This window comes from Rhinopithecus roxellana, chromosome 13 (assembly GCF_007565055.1).
Source record: "Rhinopithecus roxellana isolate Shanxi Qingling chromosome 13, ASM756505v1, whole genome shotgun sequence".
NCBI lineage: Eukaryota > Metazoa > Chordata > Mammalia > Primates > Cercopithecidae > Rhinopithecus > Rhinopithecus roxellana.
In genome coordinates, this window is record NC_044561.1 from 29,255,868 (window position 1) to 29,283,597 (window position 27,730).

General features: G+C 36.9%; 1 protein-coding gene across 1 annotated transcript in view; it reads left to right on the forward strand.

Moving 5' to 3' along the window:
* Positions 1 to 210: 210 nt before the first annotated feature.
* Positions 211 to 27,730, forward strand: part of LOC104669575 (zinc finger protein 100-like) — a 60,793-nt gene continuing 33,273 nt past the window's right edge. The window contains 3 exon segments of the mRNA XM_030915309.1: positions 211 to 333; positions 1,778 to 1,904; positions 2,412 to 2,504. Coding sequence (XP_030771169.1) covers positions 211 to 333; positions 1,778 to 1,904; positions 2,412 to 2,504 — 343 coding nt within the window.

Here is a 27,730-nt window from a genome sequence, read left to right on the forward strand (position 1 = left end):
TCTGAGGAATCCCAGAGAAGGAGGAAAAAACTGACTTTTTTTTTTTTTTCTTTAAGCTAAACATGTCTCAGATCAAGAGTTTTGTGCACGGTACCTCCTGGAACACTATGCATTTGCTACTTGCAAACCTTTACTTCTCTACTTGTGTTTTTTCTCTATAATGAATGTAACTAAACAGTCAAGGGTCTCTGAAAAAATGTTCTTTCCTGCATGTCAGAGCCTTCTCTGTATTTTCTAAATTATGACTTCTTCTATGCCCTGAAGAATTCTCACCATGAATTTATAGTTTGCATTATTAAAAATATTTCCTTTTTGGTTGTTGAATATGGGAAGGTATGGATACTTGAGTTTTCTATTGAGGAAAAGAGTTATTATTTCTTAATAAAGATGGAGAATATGTAATGAGGTTCAATCTGTGTTGTCTATTAGCTGTATGCAGAACAGGATTAAGAAAATGCTTTTTAAAACAGGGTGGCATTTATTGCCCAGAAAGCTCTGAAAAAAACTTTTGGGAGATATCTGCTCATAGGGTGCTAAAAAAAGACTACCTAAAATCACTATTAAAAATTACAGAGGCTGGGCACAGTGTTTCATGCCTGTAACCCCAGCACTTTGGGAGGCCAAGGCGGGCTGATCACAAGATCAGGAGTTCTAGACCAGCCTGACCAACATGTTGACACCCCATCTCTCCTAAAAATACAAAAATTAGCCAGGTGTGGTGGCACATGCCTCTGATCCCAGCTACTCAGGAGGTTGAGGCAGGAGAATCACTTGAACCCAGGAGGCAGAGCTTGCATGAGCCAAGATCACACCACTGCACTCCAGCCTGGGTGACAGAGTGAGACTCCATCTCAAAAAAAAAAAAAAAAGAAAGAAATTACAGAACATTGGAAATATCTGTGTATTTAACTTTGCATAAAACTGATTTTTTTATGATTAAATTCAGACTATACTTTTTGGGGGGCAATATTTAAGCAATGATGCTGTGTCCTTCTGTGTTCATCATCACATCATAAAAATTTGTCCTAGTGCAGTTAATGTTATCGACTTGGGTAGTGAGCTCTGTGACAGAGTTTTTCATGATAGAGTTATTTTTCTCTTCATTGTTAAATATCTTTATACATACATTTAATACATTTAGTCTGGCAGCTGCTCTTTCTTAGGTTTTCTTTGCATATATCTGTGTTTGGGAAATTAAAGTTTTCATCTTTGCTTACAGGCAAGAAAAACTGGGAAAAGCTGGCTTTTTCACTTACTGGATGTTTAACAAAATAGTCTTCTCGGGCTAAAAACATTGGCTTTATTGCTGAGCTTGTTAGAAATGCAGAAACCCAGAGTTTATTTCAGATCATCTGAAAAAATAATCTGCATTAACTAGATCTTCAGTTTATTATACACACTAAAGTTTGAGAGGTACCTTCTAACTCAACATGTCTTTTCCGCCCAAAAAAAAAATACACATAACTCATCCTGAATAATGTAAATATAACACTCAAAAATGTACATGTTTGTGTTTATCCCCTTAATTTTATATTTTATCATCCAGGAAAGTTCATATATACACTGATGTTGTGGATCTTATGTCACACTCTTCTAAGAGTCAGAGAATACATTACAGAATATTTCTGTGTTGAAAATTATTTTATTGGATAATTTCAGTCATTCCTGTAAGTCAGAATCAGTTCTTTTTACTCCATCATTTCACCTTGAGTCAAATTTAAAATTTTGCACATGGCCACTTGGTAAATGTGTTTGTTTGTGTGTGTGTGTTTTTCAGGAACTGTTGACATTTATGGATATGGCCATAGAATTCTCTCTGAATGTGTGGCAATGCCTGGACCCTGTACAGCAGAATTTATATAGGAGTGTAATGTTAGAGAACTACAGAAACCTGGTCTTCCTGGGTGAGAATAACTTCAATACATAATTCCTAATATACTCTAAATGTTTTATTTCTCTTTTTTTAGAATGTTTTTTTCTGATAATTTATGTTTTGCATAAATGTGTTTCATATCCCTGTTTTCAAAAAAATATATTAGGGATTTGTCCACGTGAAAAAGAATTTCTTCAAGATGGTTCATCTAGACCTGAACTTTCTACATTCCTGAGCTGATCTGTATCTTTTACTCTAGATTAGTGGTAATTCCAGAAACTTAGTGGCATAAAACATTGTTGCCAACACATTTAAATCTAATCATCACCACCAATTTTTGACTCAATGGTACCAGGTAGTGAAATAAGGAACCTACAAATTTAAAATATTTTCTAAATATTTAGAAATTCTGTTATAAGTTAGTGTTTGGGGATTAATTTACTAGAATATTTATTATATCCTCTTTATTGAGCACATTATTAAGTTGGTGATTGGAGAATTTAAGCAAGATTCATGTTATTTATTTTTAATAAAACAGGTATTGCTGTCTCTCAGCCGGACCTGATCACCTGTCTGGAGCAAGGAAAAGAGCCTTGGAATATGAAAAGACATGGAGTGATAGCCAAACCCCCAGGGAGGTAAGAGAATACAAAAGATGAGAGGTTCAAAGGTCAAGGAGAAAGCCAGTGATTTGGGAAGCTGTGTTCCAAAAGAGATAGTTTCTGAGAAGCCTGAGTTCTTTTTCTTTCATTCTCACATACCCATCTTCTGTCTTAGACATTTTTGTTTGTTTGTTTATTTTTCTTTTTTTTTTTTAAATGAAGTTTCACTCTTGTTGCCCAGGCTGCAGTGCAATGGCACAATCTTGGCTCACCACAACCTCTGCCTCCTGGGTTCAAGCAATTCTCCTGCCTCAGCCTCCTGAGTAGCTGAAATTACAGGCATGCACCACCATGCCTGGCTAATTTTGAATTTTTAGTAGAGATAGAGTTTCTCCATGTTGGTCAGGCTGGTCTAAAACTCCCAACCTCAGGTGATCTGCTCGCCTTGGCCTTCCAAAGTGCTGGGATTACAGGCGTGAGCCACTGCACCTGGCCTGTCTTAGACTTTTAAATTCTCCAAGGATTCTAGTTTCCCTTCAGTGCTCTTTAAGTTTACAGTAAGAGCCACAGTCCTCTTCATGGAATATGAGAGTGCACAATCGATTGCTTTGTCATTTTTTTATACTCCACACAAGTATCTGCATAATTTTAAAAAACTTTATGTTAAACTATGTTTTAAGTTCTTTTCTTTTGCATTATGTCTGAAATGTGTGAGTGTAGTGGTTTCTGTTCCACTGTTTTTTTGTTCATTTTTTCTTGCACAGTCCATCCTGTTTTTATTACTGTAGTCTTAAAATATAGTTTGAAATTATAAAGTATGATGTCCTTCTGCTTTGCTCTTTTTCCTCAAGATTGCTTTGGCTACTCAAAGTTTATTGAGGTTTCATGTAAATTTTAAGATTGTATATTTTATTACTGTGAGAAAAATACCACTGGAATTTCAATAGGGAGTTTATTGAATCTATAGATCACTTTGGATAATATGTCACTTCTACATTACTCCTTTAATTCATAGATGTGAACTGTTTTATAATTTATTTGTGTCTTCTCTAATTTCTTTCATTGATACACCTTTCATTGTAAAGATTTTTTATCAATTTGGTTAAATTTATTCTCAGAAGTTTATTATTTTAATGCTATTGTAAATAGAATTGTTTTCTTTATTATATCAGATGGTGCTTTTTTACATGTATAAAACCATAACTTATACTTGTATGTTAATTTTATATTTTGCTAATTTACTGAGTATATTCGTTAGTTTAGACAGGATTTAATGTACTTTTTTTTTAATACATAGAAGATCATATGATCTACAACCAATGACTTTTTACACTTATTTGTCTTCAATTTTAATTGCTTTTTAAATTATTTATTTATTTATTTATTTTTGCTAATTCTGCCACATACTTCCAGTGTGACATTAAAATAAAAGCATTGACAATGGGCACAACCTAGTTTTGCATTGGTGTCTGTGAATATGCAAAACACCTCTTTCAAGTTTTTATAAACTGGTTTCAGAAAGTAGAGATCTTGTTTTGTTGGGCTCCAGGGTGATGAGATGCCCTCTGGGTTTGTAGTGGAGAAGAGTTGTAGCTTAGTCACAAAGCTGCTGCGTCTGCCCTAGGGTCCACTTTTAGTTGGCTTGTTACAAGAGGCTTGGGTAGTTGTAATTTCCATTACATATTTGAACAAACTAAATTTCTGTAGGGCAAACATTAGGGCAGGTTTTTGCAGTCAGGTGTGCATATGATGGGACTTATATCAGGATATGGATGAGTATGGCTTTTACTGAGTACCAGAGAGGATTTCCCCAGGTCACTGTATGGGTTTCTATGTAGGCAGAAGTGGCCATGAACTGTGGTTCAGGAAGCTGGAACTGAGTCCTTAAACTGCTTCAGAGATCACAATAAAGGTCAATATCTGCAGGTCACCCTGCATGGATATAAATGAGTATCTTTCTTAAGGCCTCTGGAAGGACAGGACTTCTCCCAGACTGTAGCTGGGAGAAGTTTGGAATGTTTACAGAGTAAGTTCAGAATTCTCAGGGGGACCAAGTTGGGTGGGCCATTTTCTGGTATGTAGCCAAAAACAGAGGTTTTGTAGTTTGCCACCTGAGTGAGGGCCTGCTTTGGGAAAAGAGCACTCTAATTTTAGGCTTTTGCAGTTTCACAAGTCCCTCCCTGGATCTCAAAGCTATCTTAAAGGCACTTACTTTTGAGATGAGGTCTTGCTGCATAACTCAGGATGGTCTTGAAACAGTGGCCTGAAGCAATTCTTCAAACTTAATGTTCCATGTAACTGTCATTACAGATGTGAGCCATGATGCCTGGTTCTCTCATGAAGACATTTTTATCAGTGATGGCTGACAAATTTTCTTGCTGTGGGGAGAGAAGAAAATAGGGCACCTTTTATTTTTCCATCTTACTGATGTTGCTCCCTCTATACATTTTTACTTTCTATTTTCCATTTCAAATTTGTCTGTAATTTTAGATTCAGACATTTAGGACAATATGCCAGAATTTGCATGTTATGCCTGAAGTAAATTAGATAATTAGTAGGTACTTCATGTTTACTAAAATAATTACTTGCAAATCTAAGTTTTCTGAAGGCAAAAAGAAATTACAGGATTTGCACCCACTTCTTCAGTCTGTATCTAAATAATAGCATAATTTATTTCCAAATATTTATTTTATATATCAGAGGCTCTTGCCATATTCTGCAAAATACACTTTTTTGTGTGTGTGTGTTTGTTTGTTTGTTTGAGTTGGAGTCTCACTCTGTCACCTAGACTGGAGTGCAGTGGCATGATCTCAGCTTACTGTAACCTCTGCATCCCAGGTTCAAGTGATTCTCCTGCCTTAGCCTCCCTAGTAGCTGGAACTATAGTTGTGCACTACCACATCTGGCTAATTTTTGTATTTTTAGTAGAGACAGGGTTTTACTATGTTGGCCAGGCTACTCTCAAACTCCTGACCTCAAAAGATCTGCCCACCTCAGTCTCCCAAAGTGCTGAGATTACAATAAATTTTTTCTTAGCAATGTAAGACTATTCTTTGCTTCTAAAATTGGATTACAGCAATTTGATCTTGTGTAAAATAGCATTTATTTAAAACATAAAAATTAACTCTAGTTTCTTCTAAATGCTTATCTATTAAAAGTTTTCCATTAACTCTAGTTTCTTCTAAATGCTTATTTATTAAAAGTTTTCCATTAGAATCTTCTATTTATGATTATACTGCATTACATCTGAAAGTTTATTGCCATACAGTGCATGCCAATGATTCACAATACCTGCCTTCCATGAGTACACAGTTACAGTCAAATATTGTAGTTTCCTAGATAACTTCTTTTTAAATGGTACATCAATGTTGCATATCAGATTTTTATGAGTAAATATTCTCCTTGTTGTTTCACAGTTCCATATTAGTGTGCTTTTTCAATATATGTTTTTTAACATTGATTTGTTTTTTGGTTTTACTTATGTATTATCAATTTAGACAATTTACCATTTTGTTTGTACACTTGAAGTTCATGTGGTCTTTAATTAAGAGATAAATCAGTCACAGGCCTATCACAATCAGATTTTGTGTGTGTGTGTGTGTGTGTGTGTGTGTATTTATCTCCAAATATAATCCCAATTTTGGTTATGGCTTATTTTGTATATATTCTTTTTTAGCTGATTTTCAATGGTTGTTTTTATATTGCCTAAGTGAATGGAAATAGTCTTGGAAGTCATGGAAATAGTCTTGTTTTCACCATGTGTTTAATAATGAATATATATTTTCTTTCTGTAAAACATTTTTGTGATTTGATGGTAATTTTTGGAAAGATTTATAATTCTGTATTTTTTCAGTTTTTGTTTTAAAAAATACTCATTGTCGCAATAATGCAACAGTCTTTCATTGTCTGAGACAATGCCTGGAGTTCTTTGTCTTACCTCCAAGAAAATTAAGAAGCACAGACATAAAGGGGAAGTTAAACCAAAAGTTTAATAAGTGAAATAAGAAAGCTCTCTGCCAGCAGAGAGGGGGTCCTGATATGGGGCCTGTTCTGGGGTTTTTATGAACCGGAAAGGGGAAGGAATGTGCTTAGTCTGCAGGCTTTCTTGGTGAATGTGTGACTCAGCTTGGCCTGGGACGTTGGCCCAGGAACAATCAGGAACTGAAATGATGATTCATAGATGCTGCTTAGCCTGACTTAGGACCTATCAGAAGCTGAAGTGAAAGCTTGGCCCAGATCTTAGCCGAGGACCAATCGGCGGCTGAAGTAATTCATAGAAGCCGGACTTACAGTCCTAATAAAGAAAAGTACAGCACCCACCTGAACCTACTGGAGTCCACCATGCCCATGCCCACCAAAAAAATAAAAAAAGAAATTTTTCTGGGAACCTGCTAGTATACAAAGGACAAAGGCATTTCTATGCCAGGCTTTGTTCCCTTTTCTGAGTGAGTTGGAGGTTTTGTGCAAGTTTTTATCCAAATGGGCTGGAGGTTTTTCTATCTGTGCAGCTGTGGGCATGTCTCTAGGCACAACTCCCTGTGCTAGTTCCCTTATCCGTGCCTGCAGCCTCAATTTTTTTCCCAGGCTGCTTTTTATGTTATGTGGGGATGAAGCAGTGACCCATGGCCCAGGGGCTCTCCGGGGACCCTTCCCTTGCTATCTACCTAAGGCAAGCTAACTCCTTTCAAAAACACATGCTATAAAATTTGCAATCTTAAATCTATTTAAGTGTACATTTCAGGGACAGACAAGATGAGGGTTCACCTCTGTAATCCCAGTATTTGGGGATGCCAAGACAGGAGAATTGCTAGAGTGCAAAAGTGTGAGACCAGCCTGGGCAACAAAGGAGGACTGCCCTCTCTACAAAAATTTTTATAAATAGCTAGGCATGGTGGTGTGCGCCTGTAGTTTCAGCTAATTGGGAGATTGATCAGGCAGCATAACTTGAGCCTGGGAGTTTGAGGCTGCAGTGAGCCATAATTGTGCTACTGTACTCCAGCTTGGGTGACAGAGTGGGAGACCCTGTCTCAAAAAAAAAAAAAAAAAAAAAAGTTGTACATTTAATGCATGTTAAGTATATTCAACTTCTTATGCAAAAGACTTCTAGAAATTTTACATCTTGTGGAACTAAAACTCAATATTCATTAAGTAACAGCTACCCATTTTACCCTCTCTCCTCCAGCCCTTGACAAACACCCTTTCTTTTTCTGTTTTTATGAATGTGAATACATAAGATACTTCATAAAGTGGAATCATATAGTATCCATTATTTTGTTACTAGCTTATTTCAGGTGACATGATATTCTCAAAGTTTACCTAAAATGTGACAAGATTTTCTTTTTAAGGCTGAATAATATTCTATTGTATATACATTTTTGTGTTTATAAATCAAGGGACATCTGGGTGGCTTCAGCCTTTTGGCTTTTTTGCATACTGGTACAATAAACATGGATGTTCAAATATGTTTTTTAGGTCCTTTGTTGCATATTTTAGATGTAGATTCACAAATTGGATTGCTGTAGTTGATGATAATTTTATTTTTAATTATTTGAGGAACATTGATAACATTTTAAAATAATAGCTGCATCCTTACTTTCACCAATAATTAATGTGGGTTTCATTTTCATTGCATTACCAACAAATGTGGTGTTTTTAAAAACTTTTTAGTGGTCATTTTAATTGGTATAAGGTGATTTTTGTTTTCATTGTGATTTTTATGCATTTCTCTACAAATCAGTAATTTTGCATGTTTTTTTTTTTAATTATTATACTTTAATTGCTAGGGTACATGTGCATAACGTGCAGGTTTGTTACATATGTATACTTATGCCATGTTGGTGTGCTGCACCCATCAACTCGTTAGCACCCATCAATTCATCATTTATATCATGTATAACTCCCCAATGCAATCCCTCCCTCCTCCCCCCTCCCCATGATAGGCCCCAGTGTGTGATGTTCCCCTTCCCGAGTCCAAGTGATCTCATTGTTCAGTTCCCACCTATGAGTGAGAACATGTGGTGTTTGGTTTTCTCTTCCTGCGATAGTTTGCTAAGAATGATGGTTTCCAGGTGCATCCATGTCCCTACAAAGGACGCAAACTCATCCTTTTTTATGGCTGCATAGTATTCCATGCTGTATATGTGCCACATTTTCTTAATCCAGTCTGTCACTGATGGACATTTGGGTTGATTCCAAGTCTTTGCTATTGTGAATAGTGCCGCAATAAACATACGTGTGCATGTGTCTTTGTAGTAGAATAATTTATAATCCTTTGGGTATATACCCAGTAGTGGGATGGCTGGGTCATATGGTACATCTAGTTCTAGATCCTTGAGGAATTGCCATACTGTTTTCCATAATGGTTGAACTAGTTTACAATCCCACCAACAGTGTAAAAGTGTTCCTATTTCTCCACATCCTCTCCAACACCTGTTGTTTCCTGACTTCTTAATGATTGCCATTCTAACTGGTGTGAGATGGTATCTCATTGTGGTTTTGATTTGCATTTCTCTGATGGCGAGTGATGATGAGCATTTTTTCATGTGTCTGTTGGCTGTATGAATGTCTTCTTTTGAGAAATGTCTGTTCATATCCTTTCCCCACTTTTTGATGGGGTTGTTTGTTTTTTTCTTGTATATTTGTTTGAGTTCTTTGTAGATTCTGGATATTAGCCCTTTGTCAGATGAGTAGGTTGCAAAAATTTTCTCCCATTCTGTAGGTTGCCTGTTCACTCTGATGGTAGTTTCCTTTGCTGTGCAGAAGCTCTGTAGTTTAATTAGATCCCATTTGTCAATTTTGGCTTTTGCTGCCATTGCTTTTTGTGTTTTAGACATGAAGTCCTTGCCCATGCCTATATCCTGAATGGTACTACCAGGATTTTCTTCTAGGGTTTTTATGATATTAGGTCTAACATTTAAGTCTCTAATCCATCTTGAATTAATCTTCGTATAAGAGGTAAGGAAAGGATCCAGTTTCAGCTTTCTACTTATGGCTACCCAATTTTCACCGCACCATTTATTAAATAGGGAATCCTTTCCCCATTTCTTGTTTCTCTCAGGTTTGTCAAAGATCAGATGGCTGTAGATGTGTGGTATTATTTCTGAGGACTCTGTTCTGTTCCATTGGTCTATATCTCTGTTTTGGTACCAGTACCATGCTGTTTTGGTTACTGTAGCCTTGTAGTATAGCTTGAAGTCAGGTAGCGTGACGCCTCCAGCTTTGTTCTTTTGACTTAGGATTGTCTTGGCAATGCGGGCTCTTTTTTGGTTCCACATGAACTTTAAAGCAGTTTTTTCCAATTCTGTGAAGAAACTCATTGGTAGCTTGATGGGGATGGCATTGAATCTATAAATAACCTTGGGCAGTATGGCCATTTTCACAATATTGATTCTTCCTATCCATGAGCATGGTATGTTCTTCCATTTGTTTGTGTCCTCTTTGATTTCACTGAGCAGTGGTTTGTAGTTCTCCTTGAAGAGGTCCTTTACATCCCTTGTAAGCTGGATTTCTAGGTATTTTATTCTCTTTGAAGCAATTGTGAATGGAAGTTCATTTCTGATTTGGCTCTCTGCTTGTCTGTTACTGGTGTATAAGAATGCTTGTGATTTTTGCACATTAATTTTGTGTCCTGAGACTTTGCTGAAGTTGCTTATCAGCTTAAGGAGATTTGGGGCTGAGACGATGGGGTTTTCTAAATATACAATCATGTCATCTGCAAACAGGGACAATTTGACTTCTTCTTTTCCTAACTGGATACCCTTGATTTCTTTCTCTTGCCTGATTGCCCTAGCCAGAACTTCCAAGACTATGTTGAATAGGAGTGGTGAGAGAGGGCATCCCTGTCTTGTACCAGTTTTCAAAGGGAATTTTTCCAGTTTTTGCCCATTCAGAATGATATTAGCTGTGGGTTTGTCATAGATAGCTCTTATTATTTTGAGGTACGTTCCATCAATACCGAATTTATTGAGCGTTCTTAGCATGAAAGGCTATTGAATTTTGTCAAAAGCCTTTTCTGCATCTATTGAGATAATCATGTGGTTCTTGTCTTTGGTTCTGTTTATATGCTGGATTACATTTATTGATTTGCAAATGTTGAACCAGCCTTGCATCCCAGGGATGAAGCCCACTTGATCATGGTGGATAAGCTTTTTGATGTGCTGCTGAATCCGGTTTGCAGTATTTTGTTGAGAATTTTTGCATCGATGTTCATCAGGGATATTGGTCTAAAATTCTCTTTTTTTGTTGTGTCTCTGCCAGGCTTTGGTATCAGGATGATGTTGGCCTCATAAAAAGAGTTAGGGAGGATTCCCTCTTTTTCTATTGATTGGAATAGTTTCAGAAGGAATGGTACCAGCTCCTCCTTGTACCTCTGGTAGAATTCAGCTGTGAATCCATCTGGTCCTGGACTTTCTTTGGTAGGTAGGCTATTAATTGTTGCCTCAATTTCAGAGCCTGCTATTGGTCTATTCAGGGATTCAACTTCTTCCTGGTTTAGTCTTGAGAGAATGTAAGTGTCCAGGAAATTATCCATTTCTTCTAGATTTTCTAGTTTATTTGCATAGAGGCGTTTATAGTATTCTCTGATGGTTGTTTGTATTTCTGTGGGGTCGGTGGTGATATCCCCTTTATCATTTTTTATTGCGTCTATTTGATTCCTCTCTCTTTTCTTCTTTGTTGGTCTTGCTAGCGGTCTGTCAATTTTGTTGATCTTTTCAAAAAACCAACTCCTGGATTCATTGATTTTTTGGAGGGTTTTTTGTGTCTCTATCTCCTTCAGTTCGGGTCTGATCTTAGTTATTTCTTGCCTTCTGCTAGCTTTTGAATGTGTTTGCTCTTGCCTCTCTAGTTCTTTTAATTGTGATGTTAGAGTGTCAATTTTAGATCTTTCCTGCTTTCTCTTGTGGGCATTTAGTGCTATAAATTTCCCTCTACACACTGCTTTAAATGTGTCCCAGAGATTCTGGTATGTTGTATCTTTGTTCTCATTGGTTTCAAAGAACATCTTTATTTCTGCTTTCATTTCGTTATGTACCCAGTAATCATTCAGGAGCAGGTTGTTCAGTTTCCATGTAGTTGAGCGGTTTTGATTGAGTTTCTTAGTCCTGAGTTCTAGTTTGATTGCACTGTGGTCTGAGAGACAGTTTGTTATCATTTCTGTTCTTTTACGTTTGCTGAGGAGTGCTTTACTTCCAATTATGTGGTCAGTTTTGGAATAAGTGTGATGTGGTGCTGAGAAGAATGTATATTCTTTTGATTTGGGGTGGAGAGTTCTATAGATGTCTATTAGGTCCGCTTGGTGCAGAGATGAGTTCAATTCCTGGATATCCTTGTTAACTTTCTGTCTCGTTGATCTGTCTAATGTTGACAGTGGAGTGTTGAAGTCTCCCATTATTATTGTATGGGAGTCTAAGCCTCTTTGTAAGTCTCTAAGGACTTGCTTTATGAATCTGGGTGCTCCTGTATTGGGTGCATATATATTTAGGAGAGGTAGCTCTTCCTGTTGAATTGATCCCTTTACCATTATGTAATGGCCTTCTTTGTCTCTTTTGATCTTTGATGGTTTAAAGTGTGTTCTATCAGAGACTAGGATTGCAACACCTGCTTTTTTTTGTTCTCCATTTGCTTGGTAGATCTTCCTCCATCCCTTTATTTTGAGCCTATGTATGTCTCTGCATGTGAGATGGGTCTCCTGAATACAGCAGACTGATGGGTCTTGACTCTTTATCCAGTTTGCCAGTCTGTGTCTTTCAATTGGAGCATTTAGTCCATTAACATTTAAGGTTAATATTGTTATGTGTGAACTTGATCCTGCCATTATGATATTAACTGGTTATTTTGCTCCTTAGTTGATGCAGTTTCTTCCTAGCCTCGATGGTCTTTACATTTTGGCATGTTTTTGCGATGGCTGGTACCGGTTGTTCCTTTCCATGTTTAGGGCTTCCTTCAGGGTCTCTTGTAAAGCAGGCCTGGTGGTGACAAAATCTCTAAGCATTTGCTTATCTGTAAAGGATTTTATTTCTCCTTCACTTATGAAACTTAGTTTGGCTGGATACGAAATTCTGGGTTTAAAATTCTTTTCTTTAAGAACGTTGAATACTGGCCCCCACTCTCTTCTGGCTTGTAGAGTTTCTGCCAAGAGATCTGCTGTTAGTCTGATGGGCTTCCCTTTGTGGGTAACCCGACCTTTCTCTCTGGCTGCCCTTAAGATTTTTTCCTTCATTTCAACTTTGGTGAATCTGGCAATTATGTGTCTTGGAGTTGCTCTTCTGGAGGAGTATCTTTGTGGCGTTCTCTGTATTTCCTGAATTTGAATGTTGGCCTGCCCTACTAGGTTGGGGAAGTTCTCCTGGATGATATCCTGAACAGCGTTTTCCAACTTGGTTCCATTTTCCCCCTCACTTTCAGGCACCCCAATCAGACGTAGATTTGGTCTTTTTACATAATCCCATACTTCTTGCAGGCTTTGCTCATTTCTTTTTCTTCTTTTTTCTTTTGGTTTCTCTTCTCACTTCATTTCATTCATTTGATCCTCAATCGCTGATACTCTTTCTTCCAGTTGAGCGAGTCGGTTACTGAAGCTTGTGCATTTGTCACGTATTTCTCGTGTCATGGTTTTCATCTCTGTCATTTCGTTTATGATCTTCTCTGCATTAATTAGTCTAGCTGCCAATTCTTCCACTCTTTTTTCAAGATTTTTAGTTTCTTTGCACTGGGTACGTAATTCCTCCTTTAGCTCTGAGAAGTTTGATGGACTGAAGCCTTCTTCTCTCATCTCGTCAAAGTCATTCTCTGACCAGCTTTGATCCGTTGCTGGCGATGGGCTGCGCTGCTTTGCAGGGGGAGATGCGCTCTTATTTTTTGAATTTCCAGCTTTTCTGCCCTGCTTCTTCCCCATCTTTGTGGTTTTATCTGTCTCTCGTCTTTGATGATGGTGACGTACTGATGGGGTTTTGGTACAGGTGTCCTTCCTGTTTGATAGTTTTCCTTCTGACAGTCAGAAGGACTGTCTGTTGGTCTGTTGGAGATTGCTTGAGGTCCACTCCAGACCCTGTTTGCCTGGGTATCAGCAGCAGAGGTTGCTGAAGATAGAATATTGCTGAACCGCGAGTGTACCTGTCTGATTCTTCCTTTGGAAGTTTCCTCTCAGGGGTGTACTCCACCCTGTGAGGTGTGGGGTGTCAGACTGCCCCTAGTGGGGTATGTCTCCCAGCTAGGCTACTCAGGGGTCAGGGACCCACCTGAGCAGGCAGTCTGTCCGTTCTCAGATCTCAACCTCCGCGTTGGGAGATCCATGGCTCTCCCCAAAGCTGTCAGACAGAGTCGTTCGCGTCTGCACCGGCCCCCGCTGCTTCCGCTGTTCAATTTTGCATGTTATTTCAAATACTTTTCACCATTTTTGTATCTTTCTTAATGAAAATTTAATTTGTTCATTTTTAAATTGTTAGTCAACTTTATGGTTTAGTTTTAAGAGTTGTTTATATATTCTGAATATTGACTCATCACATGTGATTTGCAAATATTTTCACTCATTTCCAGGAGGCATTGCCACTCTATTAAATGTTTTTTTTTGGGGGGGGGATATGCAGAAATTTTGAAGTATAGTGTAGTTAAATTTTTCTGTTCTTCTCTTTATTGCCAACGCACTTAATGTCACATCTAAGAAAATGGTGCCAAGACCAATGTCATGTCTTTCCCCTATATTTTTTCTAACAGATTTTTTAGTTTCTTTTTAAGTCTAACTATATTATTTAAAATATTTTTTTGTAGATGGCTTAAAGAAACGATCTGAATTTATTGTATCAGTGTAGATATCCAGTTTTTAACATTATATTTTGAAGAGTTTATCCTTTCTCTATTGTGTGTTCATGGCAACTTTGTGGAAGAGCATTTGATCACATATAGAAGGGTTTATTTCTGAATTCTCATCTGTTTATTTGTCTTTGTGTCAGTACCACATTGCTTCTGTTATTGTAGCTTTTAATATATTTTAAAATCAGAAAGTATAATGACTTTGTTTTTTTTTTTTTTAATGGATGTATGGCAAAAGCTCATAATAAAATTTAAAAATTTTAAACAATATTTCTGTAAAAAACTGCTATTGGGATTTTTATGCAGATTTCATTGAATTTGTTCACCACTGTAGGTTGTGTTGACATCTTTAAAAAGTTAAATATTTTGACGCTTCAGCAAGAAATGTTGGATTGTATTTTATTTTCACGTATTTTTGATTTGCCAGTTTTACTTCAGCTCTCAATTTGTAGTTTTATTCAGTGTCAGTCAGAAGACACAAATTGTATAATTTTGATCTTAAATTTACTTGTTGTTGTTATTGTTATTTTGAGATATGATCTTACTCTGTCACCTAGGCTGGAGTACACTGGCATGATTTTGACTCCCTGCAGCCTCAACCTCCTGTGCTCAACTGATCCTTTCACCACAACCTCCTGAGTAGGTGGGAGTACTGACATGCACTACCATGTCTGGCTAACTTTTTGATTATTTTAATGAACAGGGTCTCACTATGCTGCCAGGCTTGTTTTAAATCTGCAGCCCCAAGTGATCCTCTCTTCTTGGTCTTGCAAAGTGTTGGGATTACAGGCATGTGCTACCCACACAGTATTCCTAAATTTAATAAGACTCGACTTATTATGTGGCCTAACAGAATACACCAGATGCAAATAAGAATATTGTGTATTTGCTTGCTTTTGACTGGAAAGTTTTGTACATGTCTGTTAAGCCCATTTGGTCAATGATATGGTTTTGATGTGCATGTTCTCCAAACCTTATGCTTCTATGTAATCCTCAATGTTAGATGTGAGACCTGGTGGGATGTGTTTTGGTCATTGGGGCAAATATTTCACGAATGGCTTGATGCCATCCTCTTGGTAATCAAAAACATTACACTCCATTAATTCAAATGAGAGTGACTTTATTAAAAGAACCTGGTTCCTTCACCTCCACATTTGCTCTGTCTCTTACCATGTGATATGTTCAGTTACTTTTTGGCTTCCATTATGATTGTAAGCTTCCTGAAACCCTCACCGGAAGCAGATGCTGGCACGTACTTTCTGTACAGTCTGCCAAAATGTAAGCCAAATAAACCTTTTATCTTTATAAATTCTCCACTCTCAGGTAATCCTCTATATGCAAAATAATCAATACTGTCTCTATTGTTGTCCATGTTTCATGTTTTCTTATTGATCTTTCATCTGAATTTTCTATTTATTATTGAAAATGAGGTCTTATTATGTTGCTATATATTTCTAGTTTCACTGTTGTTAATTTTCCTTTATGTATTTTGGAGGCTGATGTTATAAATACACATACCTATAGATAGATAAATATATTAGTTTTAGATTCTTGGTAAATTGACCTATTTTACCATTATATAATGCCAATATTTGTCTCATACTAGTACTTGATATAAACCACATTCTGTCTAATATAATTATGATGACCTCACTGAATTGTAGTCACTATTTGCATGGACTAGATATTGTTTCTACTCTTACTTTCAGCCTATTTGACTCTGCTAAAATGAGTCTCCTGTAGGAAGCATATTGTGTGTATTTTTTTATAAACCACTCAGGCATTTTATGTCTTTTGCTTTATATACAATTATTTATTTACTTATTTATTTATTCATTTATTTTTGAGATAAGGTTTCACACACACTGCCAACCAGTCTGTTTTGCAGGGGCATGATCATCGCTAACTGCAGCCTCAACCTTCCAGACTCTGATGATCTCATTTCAGCCTCTCAAGTAGCTGTGTTACAAGTATGTGCCATTACACTGAGATAGTTTTTTTATTTTCTTTATTTTTTACTTTTTTAATGTATTTTGTAGAGACAGGGTTTTGTCATGCTGCCCAGGCTGGTCTTAAACTCCTGAAATATGTGATCAGCCCATTTTGGCTTCCCAAAGTCCTGGGATTACATTTCTTTTTATTAAGTAATTTAATTAATTTATTATTTTTTGGGGGGGGGTTCGCCTTTTTTTTTTTTTTTTATTTATTTTATTTTAAGTTCTAGGGTACATGTGCATAACGTGCAGGTTTGTTACATATGTATACTTATGCCATGTTGGTGTGCTGCACCCATCAACTCGTCAGCACCCATCAATTCATCATTTATATCATGTATAACTCCCCAATGCAATCCCTCCCTCCTCCTCCCTCCCCGCTCCCCATGATAGGCCCCAGTGTGTGATGTTCCCCTTCCCGAGTCCAAGTGATCTCATTGTTCAGTTCCCACCTATGAGTGAGAACATGCGGTGTTTGGTTTTCTCTTCCTGCGATAGTTTGCTAAGAATGATGGTTTCCAGGTGCATCCATGTCCCTACAAAGGACGCAAACTCATCCTTTTTTATGGCTGCATAGTATTCCATGGTGTATATGTGCCACATTTTCTTAATCCAGTCTGTCACAGATGGACATTTGGGTTGATTCCAAGTCTTTGCTATTGTGAATAGTGCCGCAATAAACATACGTGTACATGTGTCTTTGTAGTAGAATACTTTATAATCCTTTGGGTATATACCCAGTAGTGGGATGGCTGGGTCATATGGTACATCTAGTTCTAGATCCTTGAGGAATTGCCATACTGTTTTCCATAATGGTTGAACTAGTTTACAATCCCACCAACAGTGTAAAAGTGTTCCTATTTCTCCACATCCTCTCCAACACCTGTTGTTTCCTGACTTCTTAATGATTGCCATTCTAACTGGTGTGAGATGGTATCTCATTGTGGTTTTGATTTGCATTTCTCTGATGGCGAGTGATGATGAGCATTTTTTCATGTGTCTGTTGGCTGTATGAATATCTTCTTTTGAGAAATGTCTGTTCATATCCTTTCCCCACTTTTTGATGGGGTTGTTTGTTTTTTTCTTGTATATTTGTTTGAGTTCTTTGTAGATTCTGGATATTAGCCCTTTGTCAGATGAGTAGGTTGCAAAAATTTTCTCCCATTCTGTAGGTTGCCTGTTCACTCTGATAGTAGTTTCTTTTGCTGTGCAAAAGCTCTTTAGTTTAATGAGATCCCATTTGTCAATTTTTGCTTTTGCTGCCGTTGCTTTTGGTGTTTTAGACATGAAGTCCTTGCCCATGCCTATGTCCTGAATGGTACTACCTAGATTTTCTTCTAGGGTTTTTATGGTATTAGGTCTAACATTTAAGTCTCTAATCCATCTTGAATTAATCTTCGTATAAGGGGTAAGGAAAGGATCCAGTTTCAGCTTTCTACTTATGGCTAGCCAATTTTCCCAGCACCATTTGTTAAATAGGGAATCCTTTCCCCATTTCTTGTTTCTCTCAGGTTTGTCAAAGATCAGATGGCTGTAGATGTGTGGTATTATTTCTGAGGACTCTGTTCTGTTCCATTGGTCTATAGCTCTGTTTTGGTACCAGTACCATGCTGTTTTGGTTACTGTAGCCTTGTAGTATAGTTTGAAGTCAGGTAGCGTGACGCCTCCAGCTTTGTCCTTTTGACTTAGGATTGTCTTGGCAATGCGGGCTCTTTTTTGGTTCCATATGAACTTTAAAGCAGTTTTTTCCAATTCTGTGAAGAAACTCATTGGTAGCTTGATGGGGATGGCATTGAATCTATAAATAACCTTGGGGAGTATGGCCATTTTCATGATATTGATTCTTCCTATCCATGAGCATGGTATGTTCTTCCATTTGTTTGTGTCCTCTTTGATTTCACTGAGCAGTGGTTTGTAGTTCTCCTTGAAGAGGTCCTTTACATCCCTTGTAAGCTGGATTCCTAGGTATTTTATTCCCTTTGAAGCAATTGTGAATGGAAGTTCATTCCTGATTTGGCTCTCTGCTTGTCTGTTACTGGTGTATAAGAATGCTTGTGATTTTTGCACATTAATTTTGTATCCTGAGACTTTGCTGAAGTTGCTTATCAGCTTAAGGAGATTTTGGGCTGAGACAATGGGGTTTTCTAAATATACAATCATGTCATCTGCAAACAGGGACAATTTGACTTCTTCTTTTCCTAACTGGATACCCTTGATTTCTTTCTCTTGCCTGATTGCCCTAGCCAGAACTTCCAACACTATGTTGAATAGGAGTGGTGAGAGAGGGCATCCCTGTCTTGTGCCAGTTTTCAAAGGGAATTTTTCCAGTTTTTTCCCATTCAGTATGATATTAGCTGTGGGTTTGTCATAAATAGCTCTTATTATTTTGAGGTACGTTCCATCAATACCGAATTTATTGAGCGTTTTTAGCATGAAGGGCTGTTGAATTTTGTCAAAAGCCTTTTCTGCATCTATTGAGACAATCATGTGGTTCTTGTCTTTGGTTCTGTTTATATGCTGGATTACGTTTATTGATTTGCGAATGTTGAACCAGCCTTGCATCCCAGGGATGAAGCCCACTTGATCATGGTGGATAAGCTTTTTGATGTGCTGCTGAATCCGGTTTGCCAGTATTTTATTGAGAATTTTTGCATCGATGTTCATCAGGGATATTGGTCTAAAATTCTCTTTTTTTGTTGTGTCTCTGCCAGGCTTTGGTATCAGGATGATGTTGGCCTCATAAAATGAGTTAGGGAGGATTCCCTCTTTTTCTATTGATTGGAATAGTTTCAGAAGGAATGGTACCAGCTCCTCCTTGTACCTCTGGTAGAATTCAGCTGTGAATCCATCTGGTCCTGGACTTTTTTTGGTGGGTAGGCTATTAATTGTTGCCTCAATTTCAGAGCCTGCTATTGGTCTATTCAGGGATTCAACTTCTTCCTGGTTTAGCCTTGGGAGAGTGTAAGTGTCCAGGAAATTATCCATTTCTTCTAGATTTTCTAGTTGATTTGCGTAGAGGCGTTTATAGTATTCTCTGATGGTAGTTTGTATTTCTGTGGGGTCAGTGGTGATATCCCCTTTATCATTTTTTATTGCATCTATTTGATTCCTCTCTCTTTTCTTCTTTATTAGCCTTGCTAGCGGTCTGTCAATTTTGTTGATCTTTTCAAAAAACCAACTCCTGGATTCATTGATTTTTTGGAGGGTTTTTTGTGTCTCTATCTCCTTCAGTTCGGGTCTGATCTTAGTTATTTCTTGCCTTCTGCTAGCTTTTGAATGTGTTTGCTCTTGCCTCTCTAGTTCTTTTAATTGTGATGTTAGAGTGTCAACTTTAGATCTTTCCTGCTTTCTCTTGTGGGCATTTAGTGCTATAAATTTCCCTCTACACACTGCTTTAAATGTGTCCCAGAGATTCTGGTATGTTGTATCTTTGTTCTCATTGGTTTCAAAGAACATCTTTATTTCTGCCTTCATTTCGTTATGTACCCAGTAGTCATTCAGGAGCAGGTTGTTCAGTTTCCATGTAGTTGAGCGGTTTTGATTGAGTTTCTTAGTCCTGAGTTCTAGTTTGATTGCACTGTGGTCTGAGAGACAGTTTCTTATAATTTCTGTTCTTTTACATTTGCTGAGGAGTGCTTTACTTCCAATTATGTGGTCAATTTTGGAATAAGTGTGATGTGGTGCTGAGAAGAATGTATATTCTGTTGATTTGGGGTGGAGAGTTCTATAGATGTCTATTAGGTCCGCTTGGTGCAGAGATGAGTTCAATTCCTGGATATCCTTGTTAACTTTCTGTCTCGTTGATCTGTCTAATGTTGACAGTGGAGTGTTGAAGTCTCCCACTATTATTGTATGGGAGTCTAAGTCTCTTTGTAAGTCTCTAAGGACTTGCTTTATGAATCTGGGTGCTTCTGTATTGGGTGCATATATATTTAGGAGAGTTACCTCTTCCTGTTGAATCGATCCCTTTACCATTATGTAATGGCCTTCTTTGTCTCTTTTGATCTTTGATGGTTTAAAGTCTGTTTTATCAGAGACAAGGATTGCAACCCCTGCTTTTTTTTGTTCTCCATTTGCTTGGTAGATCTTCCTCCATCCCTTTATTTTGAGCCTATGTATGTCTCTGCATGTGAGATGGGTCTCCTGAATACAGCAGACTGATGGGTCTTGACTCTTTATCCAGTTTGCCAGTCTGTGTCTTTTAATTGGAGCATTTAGTCCATTAACATTTAAGGTTAATATTGTTATGTGTGAACTTGATCCTGCCATTATGATATTAACTGGTTATTTTGCTCGTTAGTTGATGCAGTTTCTTCCTAGCCTCGATGGTCTTTACATTTTGGCATGTTTTTGCGATGGCTGGTACCGGTTGTTCCTTTCCATGTTTAGGGCTTCCTTCAGGGTCTCTTGTAAGGCAGGCCTGGTGGTGACAAAATCTCTAAGCATTTGCTTATCTGTAAAGGATTTTATTTCTCCTTCACTTATGAAACTTAATTTGGCTGGATATGAAATTCTGGGTTTAAAATTCTTTTCTTTAAGAACGTTGAATATTGGCCCCCACTCTCTTCTGGCTTGTAGAGTTTCTGCCGAGAGATCTGCTGTTAGTCTGATGGGCTTCCCTTTGTGGGTTACCCGACCTTTCTCTCTGGCTGCCCTTAAGATTTTTTCCTTCATTTCAACTTTGGTGAATCTGGCAATTATGTGTCTTGGAGTTGCTCTTCTGGAGGAGTATCTTTGTGGCGTTCTCTGTATTTCCTGAATTTGAATGTTGGCCTGCCCTACTAGGTTGGGGAAGTTCTCCTGGATGATATCCTGAAGAGTGTTTTCCAACTTGGTTCCATTTTCCCCCTCACTTTCAGGCACCCCAATCAGACGTAGATTTGGTCTTTTTACGTAATCCCATACTTCTTGCAGGCTTTGCTCATTTCTTTTTCTTCTTTTTTCTTTTGGTTTCTCTTCTCGCTTCATTTCATTCATTTGATCTTCAATCGCTGATACTCTTTCTTCCAGTTGATCGAGTCGGTTACTGAAGCTTGTGCATTTGTCACGTATTTCTCATGTCACGGTTTTCATCTCTGTCATTTCGTTTATGATCTTCTCTGCATTAATTAGTCTAGCTGTCAATTCTTCCACTCTTTTTTCAAGATTTTTAGTTTCTTTGCGCTGGGTACGTAATTCCTCCTTTAGCTCTGATAAGTTTGATGGACTGAAGCCTTCTTCTCTCCTCTCGTCCAAGTCATTCTCTGACCAGCTTTGATCCATTGCTGGCGATGGGCTGCGCTCCTTTGCAGGGGGAGATGCGCTCTTATTTTTTGAATTTCCAGCTTTTCTGCCCTGCTTCTTCCCCATCTTTGTGGTTTTATCTGTCTCTGGTCTTTGATGGTGGTGACGTACTGATGGGGTTTTGGTATAGGTGTCCTTCCTGTTTGATAGTTTTCCTTCTGACAGTCAGAAGGACCTGTCTGTTGGTCTGTTGGAGATTGCTTGAGGTCCACTCCAGACCCTGTTTGCCTGGGTATCAGCAGCAGAGGTTGCCGAAGATAGAATATTGCTGAACAGCGAGTGTACCTGTCTGATTCTTCTTTGGAAGTTCCTCTCAGGGGTGTACTCCACCCTGTGAGGTGTGGGGTGTCAGACTGCCCCTAGTGGGGGATTTCTCCCAGCTAGGCTACTCAGGGGTCAGGGACACACCTGAGCAGGCAGTCTGTCCGTTCTCAGATCTCAACCTCCGCGTTGGGAGATCCACGGCTCTCTCCAAAGCTGTCAGACAGAGTCGTTCGCGTCTGCACCGGCTCCCGCTATTTCCCCTGTTGGTCTTTCAGCTGTGCGCTGTCCCCAGAGGTGGAGACTACAGAAACAGGCAGGCTTCCTTGAGCTGCTGTGAGCTCCACCCAGTTCAAGCTTCCCAGCGGCTTTGTTTACCTACTTAAGCCTCAGCAATGGCGGGCGCCCCTCCCCCAGCCTCGCTGCTGCCTTGCGGATAGATTCGGGCAGACTGCTGTGTTAGCAGTGAGGGAGGCTTCGTGGGCGTGGGACCCTCCCGGCCAGGTGTGGGATACACTCTTCTGGTGTGCCTGTATGCTTACAGCGCAGTATTGGGGTGGGAGTTACCCGATTTTCCAGGTGTTGTGTGTCTCAGTTCCCCTGGCTAGGAAAACGGATCCCCTTCCCCCTTGCGCTTCCAGGTGAGGCGATGCCTCGCCCTGCTTCAGCTCTAGCTGGTCAGGTTGCAGCAGCTGACCAGCACCGATTGTCCGGCACTCCCTAGTGAGATGACCCCAGTACCTCAGTTGAAAATGCAGAAATCACTGGTCTTCTGTGTCGCTCGCGCTGGGAGTTGGAGACTGGAGCTGTTCCTATTCGGCCATCTTGCTCCACCCCTCGGGTTCCTTAATTAATTTATTTTTAAAATGAATGCTTAAAGAAATAAAGTTAGCACTACCAGTTTCAGTGTTACTGTTTTATGTGTTTTTTTGAAGATATGTTTTTATTTCCTGTTTTACTGCTTTATTTTTTATTTTGCAGTGATGTTTTATTTTTTGTTTTGCATACTTTCTATAAATATTATCTTTGTAATCATCTTGAAAAATGGAGACTGCATAAAACATCTTAAAGTTAAAACAATATATTTTATCTCATAACAACTTTAATTGAATAGAAAAACTATACCTCTATATTTCCAGTTTGTTATTGATACTAAAAATCATTTTATATTGTATATCTATTAACAGATTTATGCAGATTTATGTTTTGTTTTTTATATTATGTAGATGAACTTTCAGGGTTCTAGGCACCATCATTATAATAGTAAAGGATTCTATAAGTGTCGTTATATAATATTTATAAGGACATAGATGTCCTTATATTTAATAGATGTTTACATTTAATAGAGCTTTATATTTGTATGTAGTTCTATGATGCTGTCCAGTATCATTTTATTTTTCAACATAATGGACTCATTTTAGCATTTCTCCTTTTTTATATGCAAAGTCTCACTATGTTGCTCAGGCTAATCTTGAACTCTTGTTCTCAATTAGTCTGACTGCCTTGGCCTCCTAAAGATGTAGGATTACAGGCATGAGCCACTGTGCCTGGCCACCATGTAGCATTTTTTTGTAGGACTGTGCTAGTGATAAAGAGTACCCTCACCTTTTATTTTGGAAAGTCTATTTATATATTGTTTTTGAAGTAAAACAATTTTAACTCAAGTATTGGTTAAGAATGTTATTACATCAAAAAAGTTTGCAGCCTTTTTTATCTTCAAGTAACCTCTACATTACTTTTTCCCTATATTCTTCTAAGATTCCTTTCATGAATATATTGATCTACTTAATGACCTCCAATAAGTTTTACATTCCATGTTTTAAATTTTTGTGTTATATATTTTAGGGTATGCCACCTCACACCAGTTAATTGTGTTTCAGTTTTTTTAGTTTATAATATAATTCTGTATGACAATACTTAACTTTGTGCAATTTAATATAGTGTGGAGCAGAATCAAATATGAATCAGCTGTATGTCTGTTGCCAATATAATTATCTCTGTTTATTTGTCTGGATAAATTTATCCCTGTATTTTTTAATGACATGTATATTTGTTGCATAGGTTTGTTATGAATGGTTGTTTAATTCTGTCTAGGTGAGTAGTCATAAAAGCTTTTCTAATTCCAACATCTATTTGGGAATCTATATTATTTTTGTGTGGGATAAACACTTTTGGAGTTGATGATAATTTAAAAACTATCCTAACTCTGAATCTCTTTTAGATATTATTGTTCACTTTTACTTGTCAAAAACACAACACAATTTACAATACAATATTTTCAAATATTGAAGTTAGTCATGTTAATTATATTGGCATTGCTATGCAACATATTGCTAGAATGTTTTTATCTTGCAAAGCTAAATCTCAATACACATTACACACCTTTGATTTTTCTCATTTCCTGGCATGTTTCCAACACCATTCTGTTCTCTGTTTTTAAGGGTGTAACTGCTTTGTATATTTTATACAGTTTCTGTCATTTTGTGGCTGGCTCATTTCATTTTGCATAATGTCATCAAGATTTATCTTTATAGTTGTTAGAATATTTTCTGCTTTTTGAGAATGGAGTAATATTCCAGTATTTTTTTATTTCAAATTATATCTACTGAATGACATTGTGACAGAAATTTGCATTGCTTTTACCCATTGGCTTTTAGTAACAATGTTGCAATAATTGCAAATGACTATTATGACCATATATGTGAAAGTTTGTATATGTGCTGCATTCTATTTTATTAGTATACTTTTTCACCTTTAGACTCATACTAATTTGTTTTAATTCTGTAGTTTTGCAATGTGTTTTAAAATCAGAAACTGTAATGCCTCCATCATTATTCCTTTTTTGAAGATTGTTGAGTACTTTATTGCCTCTTGAAATTCCATATACTTTTGAGGTTACTGCTTCTATTTCTTCAAAAATGCAATGAGAAGTTTGAAGGGCATTGCATTAAATCTGTAGATTACATTGAGCAGTATAGACATATTCATAATATTAATCACTTCAACCTTTGAACAAGAGCATGTCAAATAGTGTGTTGTTTAATTTCTATATATTTGTGAATTTTTCAACTTTTTTCTATCATTATTTTATACTCTCATTCCATTTTGATGATAGAAAGTAATTTATAAAAGTTTAGTTTTAAAAAATTAGTTAAGACTTTTTTTTGGCCTAACAGGTGATCTATCAAGAAAAATGTTTTATTAGCTATTGAGAAGGGTATTCTGATGTTTTGAAAGTGTTCTCTGTACCTCTGCTAGATATAATTGTTTTATACTGCCTTGAAGTCCTCTCTTTCTTTACTAATATTCTGTCTTTTATTTTAATTACAGAAGTGGGGTATTGAAATATTCTATCTAATTATATTGTTCTCTGTTTCTTCAATTCTGTCAATATTTGCTTTATATATTTGGAATCCTAATGTGAGATGCACACACACATACACACATACGCTTGCAAACACACATACATACACATATATACAAATTTGACATAGATTTATAGTGAATGAATCCATTATTGCTTAATGTCCTACTGTGTGTCTTTGGAGTTTTAACTTCAGTACATTTTATAAAATATGACAGTTTTTTACCTAAGATGTAGCTTATCTAATATTATTTTTATGTCTTCTGCTCTCATCTGGTTAATATTTACATGAAATGTTTACTTCTATCTTGCCACTTTTAATCTTTCTTTCATCATTAGATCTCAATTGACTCTTGTAGAAAAGCAAGTTGGATCTTGATTTTTACATTTTTAAAATAAATTCTTTTATTTAAAGCATGTCCCTTGATTGGAAAGTTAAATACATATATAACTTTCTGAAAGAGAAAGACCTATTAATGTCATTTTGTTTTATCTTATTCTTGTGTCTGTGTCTCTCATTTTCTCTTTCCATCTTTCTGTCTTTTTGATTTTTGTATTAATATACTTTCACCTATTTCTTGTTTTCTTTTGTTTATACATACAGATTTTTTGGTGTGTGGTATCTTGGAGATTACATAAAACCTCTAAAGAATATAACAATATATTATAATCTGGTAAAAATTTAACTTCAGCTGCATACAAAAGTTTTTCATTACATCTCTTGTTTGTTACTGATATTGCTAATTATATTAACAGATGTTTATAATAATTTCTATGCTTTTATCTTTCAAATTTTAGAGAATAAAAATGTTTCTGCACCATTGCAATGCTAACAAATTCTATTTTTGAATATGTGCATATCTTTCCCAGAATGTTATATATTTTCATCTGATTATATGTTCCTTTCTTTGGATCATGTCATTTTTAGTGGACGGAACTTATTTCAGCTGCTTTGATATGTAGGGCATATAGATTGCCAATATACTTTCTCAGAATTTGATTATTTTGGAAGGTCCTTTTTTTATTTGGCAGGACAGTTTTGCTGATTGTATTATTCTCACTTCACATGGAGTTTTGTAGTTTTTGTTTTTGTTCTTGTTTGTTCATTTGTTTGTTTCCCAGAACTTTGACAATATCACACAGTTCCATTCTGGCCTGCAAAATTTTTGTTGACAAATTCACTAGTTATCTGATAAGACTATGCTTATAAATGACACATCATTTCTATCATCCATCTCCTAAGATTCTTTTCTTGTCTGTGACTTTTGAAATTATGTTTATGTATTTGTTTGTTATAAATGTCTCTGTGTATATCCTAGTTTGCTTATTGAGCTTCATTATATCATTTTTTTCTTACTGTCAGAATTTTTCAATTCTTTTTGTATTTATTACCTCAAGTTTTTTTTTTTGATGTTTTTAATATTTTTGTTGTTATTCTTAATTTTCTGATTTGTAATAGTTGTCTGTGCTCCTGTTTCACTAATTGAGTATTAATCATACATCTTCATTTTTATATGGTTGCTTTCTGAAAATTTTGTAATTTTTTTAATGGGACCATATTGCCCTAATATTTTGTATACATTTTAATTTTTGACTGAGATTTTGGACGATTAAAAAAAAAAAAAAAAAAAGCTCTGTTTCCCAATCTTTATAATGTAGCTTTGTCCTGGCATAGTCTGAAACCAATTATCTTGGCTAGAGGTCCTGGGAGTCTCTCAAACATGTCCTTAAGATGTGTCTTGTCAAATTTTTTTGTTTTTTCATAAAGGAGTTATTCATGTTCCTTCTTAATAGTCAGTAGTCACTTGCTACACCTGCTTCCTATCTGTGGTACTGGAGTCTCTCTGCTGCTGTAACATTTACCTTTGGTCTCAGCAGACTCAAACTGTCATTGCAAATTATACCACTATTTCTTTCAGCATTTTATATCATGGAAGACAGAAACCAGTGTCTGAAAAGGCCCCTAGAAGCCAGAAAGAAAGATGTATGTGACACTGTTTTTCTTCTCTTCTGAAAAAGAAACCAGGAGACAGGGAGCAGTGGCTCATACCTTTAATCCCACCACTTTGGGAGGCTGAGGTAGGTGGATCACATGAAGTCAGAAATTTGAGACCAGCCTGGCCAACATGGTGAAACCCCATCTCTACTAAAAATACAAAAATTAGCTGAATGTGGTGGTGGGTGCCTGTAATCCCAGCCACTCAGGAGGCTGAGGCAAGAAAATCACTTGAACCTGAAAGGTGAAAGTTGCAGTGAGCCAAGGTCATGCCACTGCATTTCAGCCTGAATGATGGAGCGGGACTCCATCTCAAAAAAAAGAAACTGGCAATTTATTTCCAAAGGCACTATGTTATACTGGGGTGCCGGAAGAGCTGTGTTGTTTAAATGTAATGGATTTTTTTTTCTTTTTTTTGTGGCTCTTTAAATTATTCTCACCTGGAGCACAGTACACACTTAACTCATTATATTTTCCACAAAAGTATTTTGGTCTGGATGTTTTTGTTACATTTATATGTCTCTGAAGAAACTTGAGTCTGTGATATTT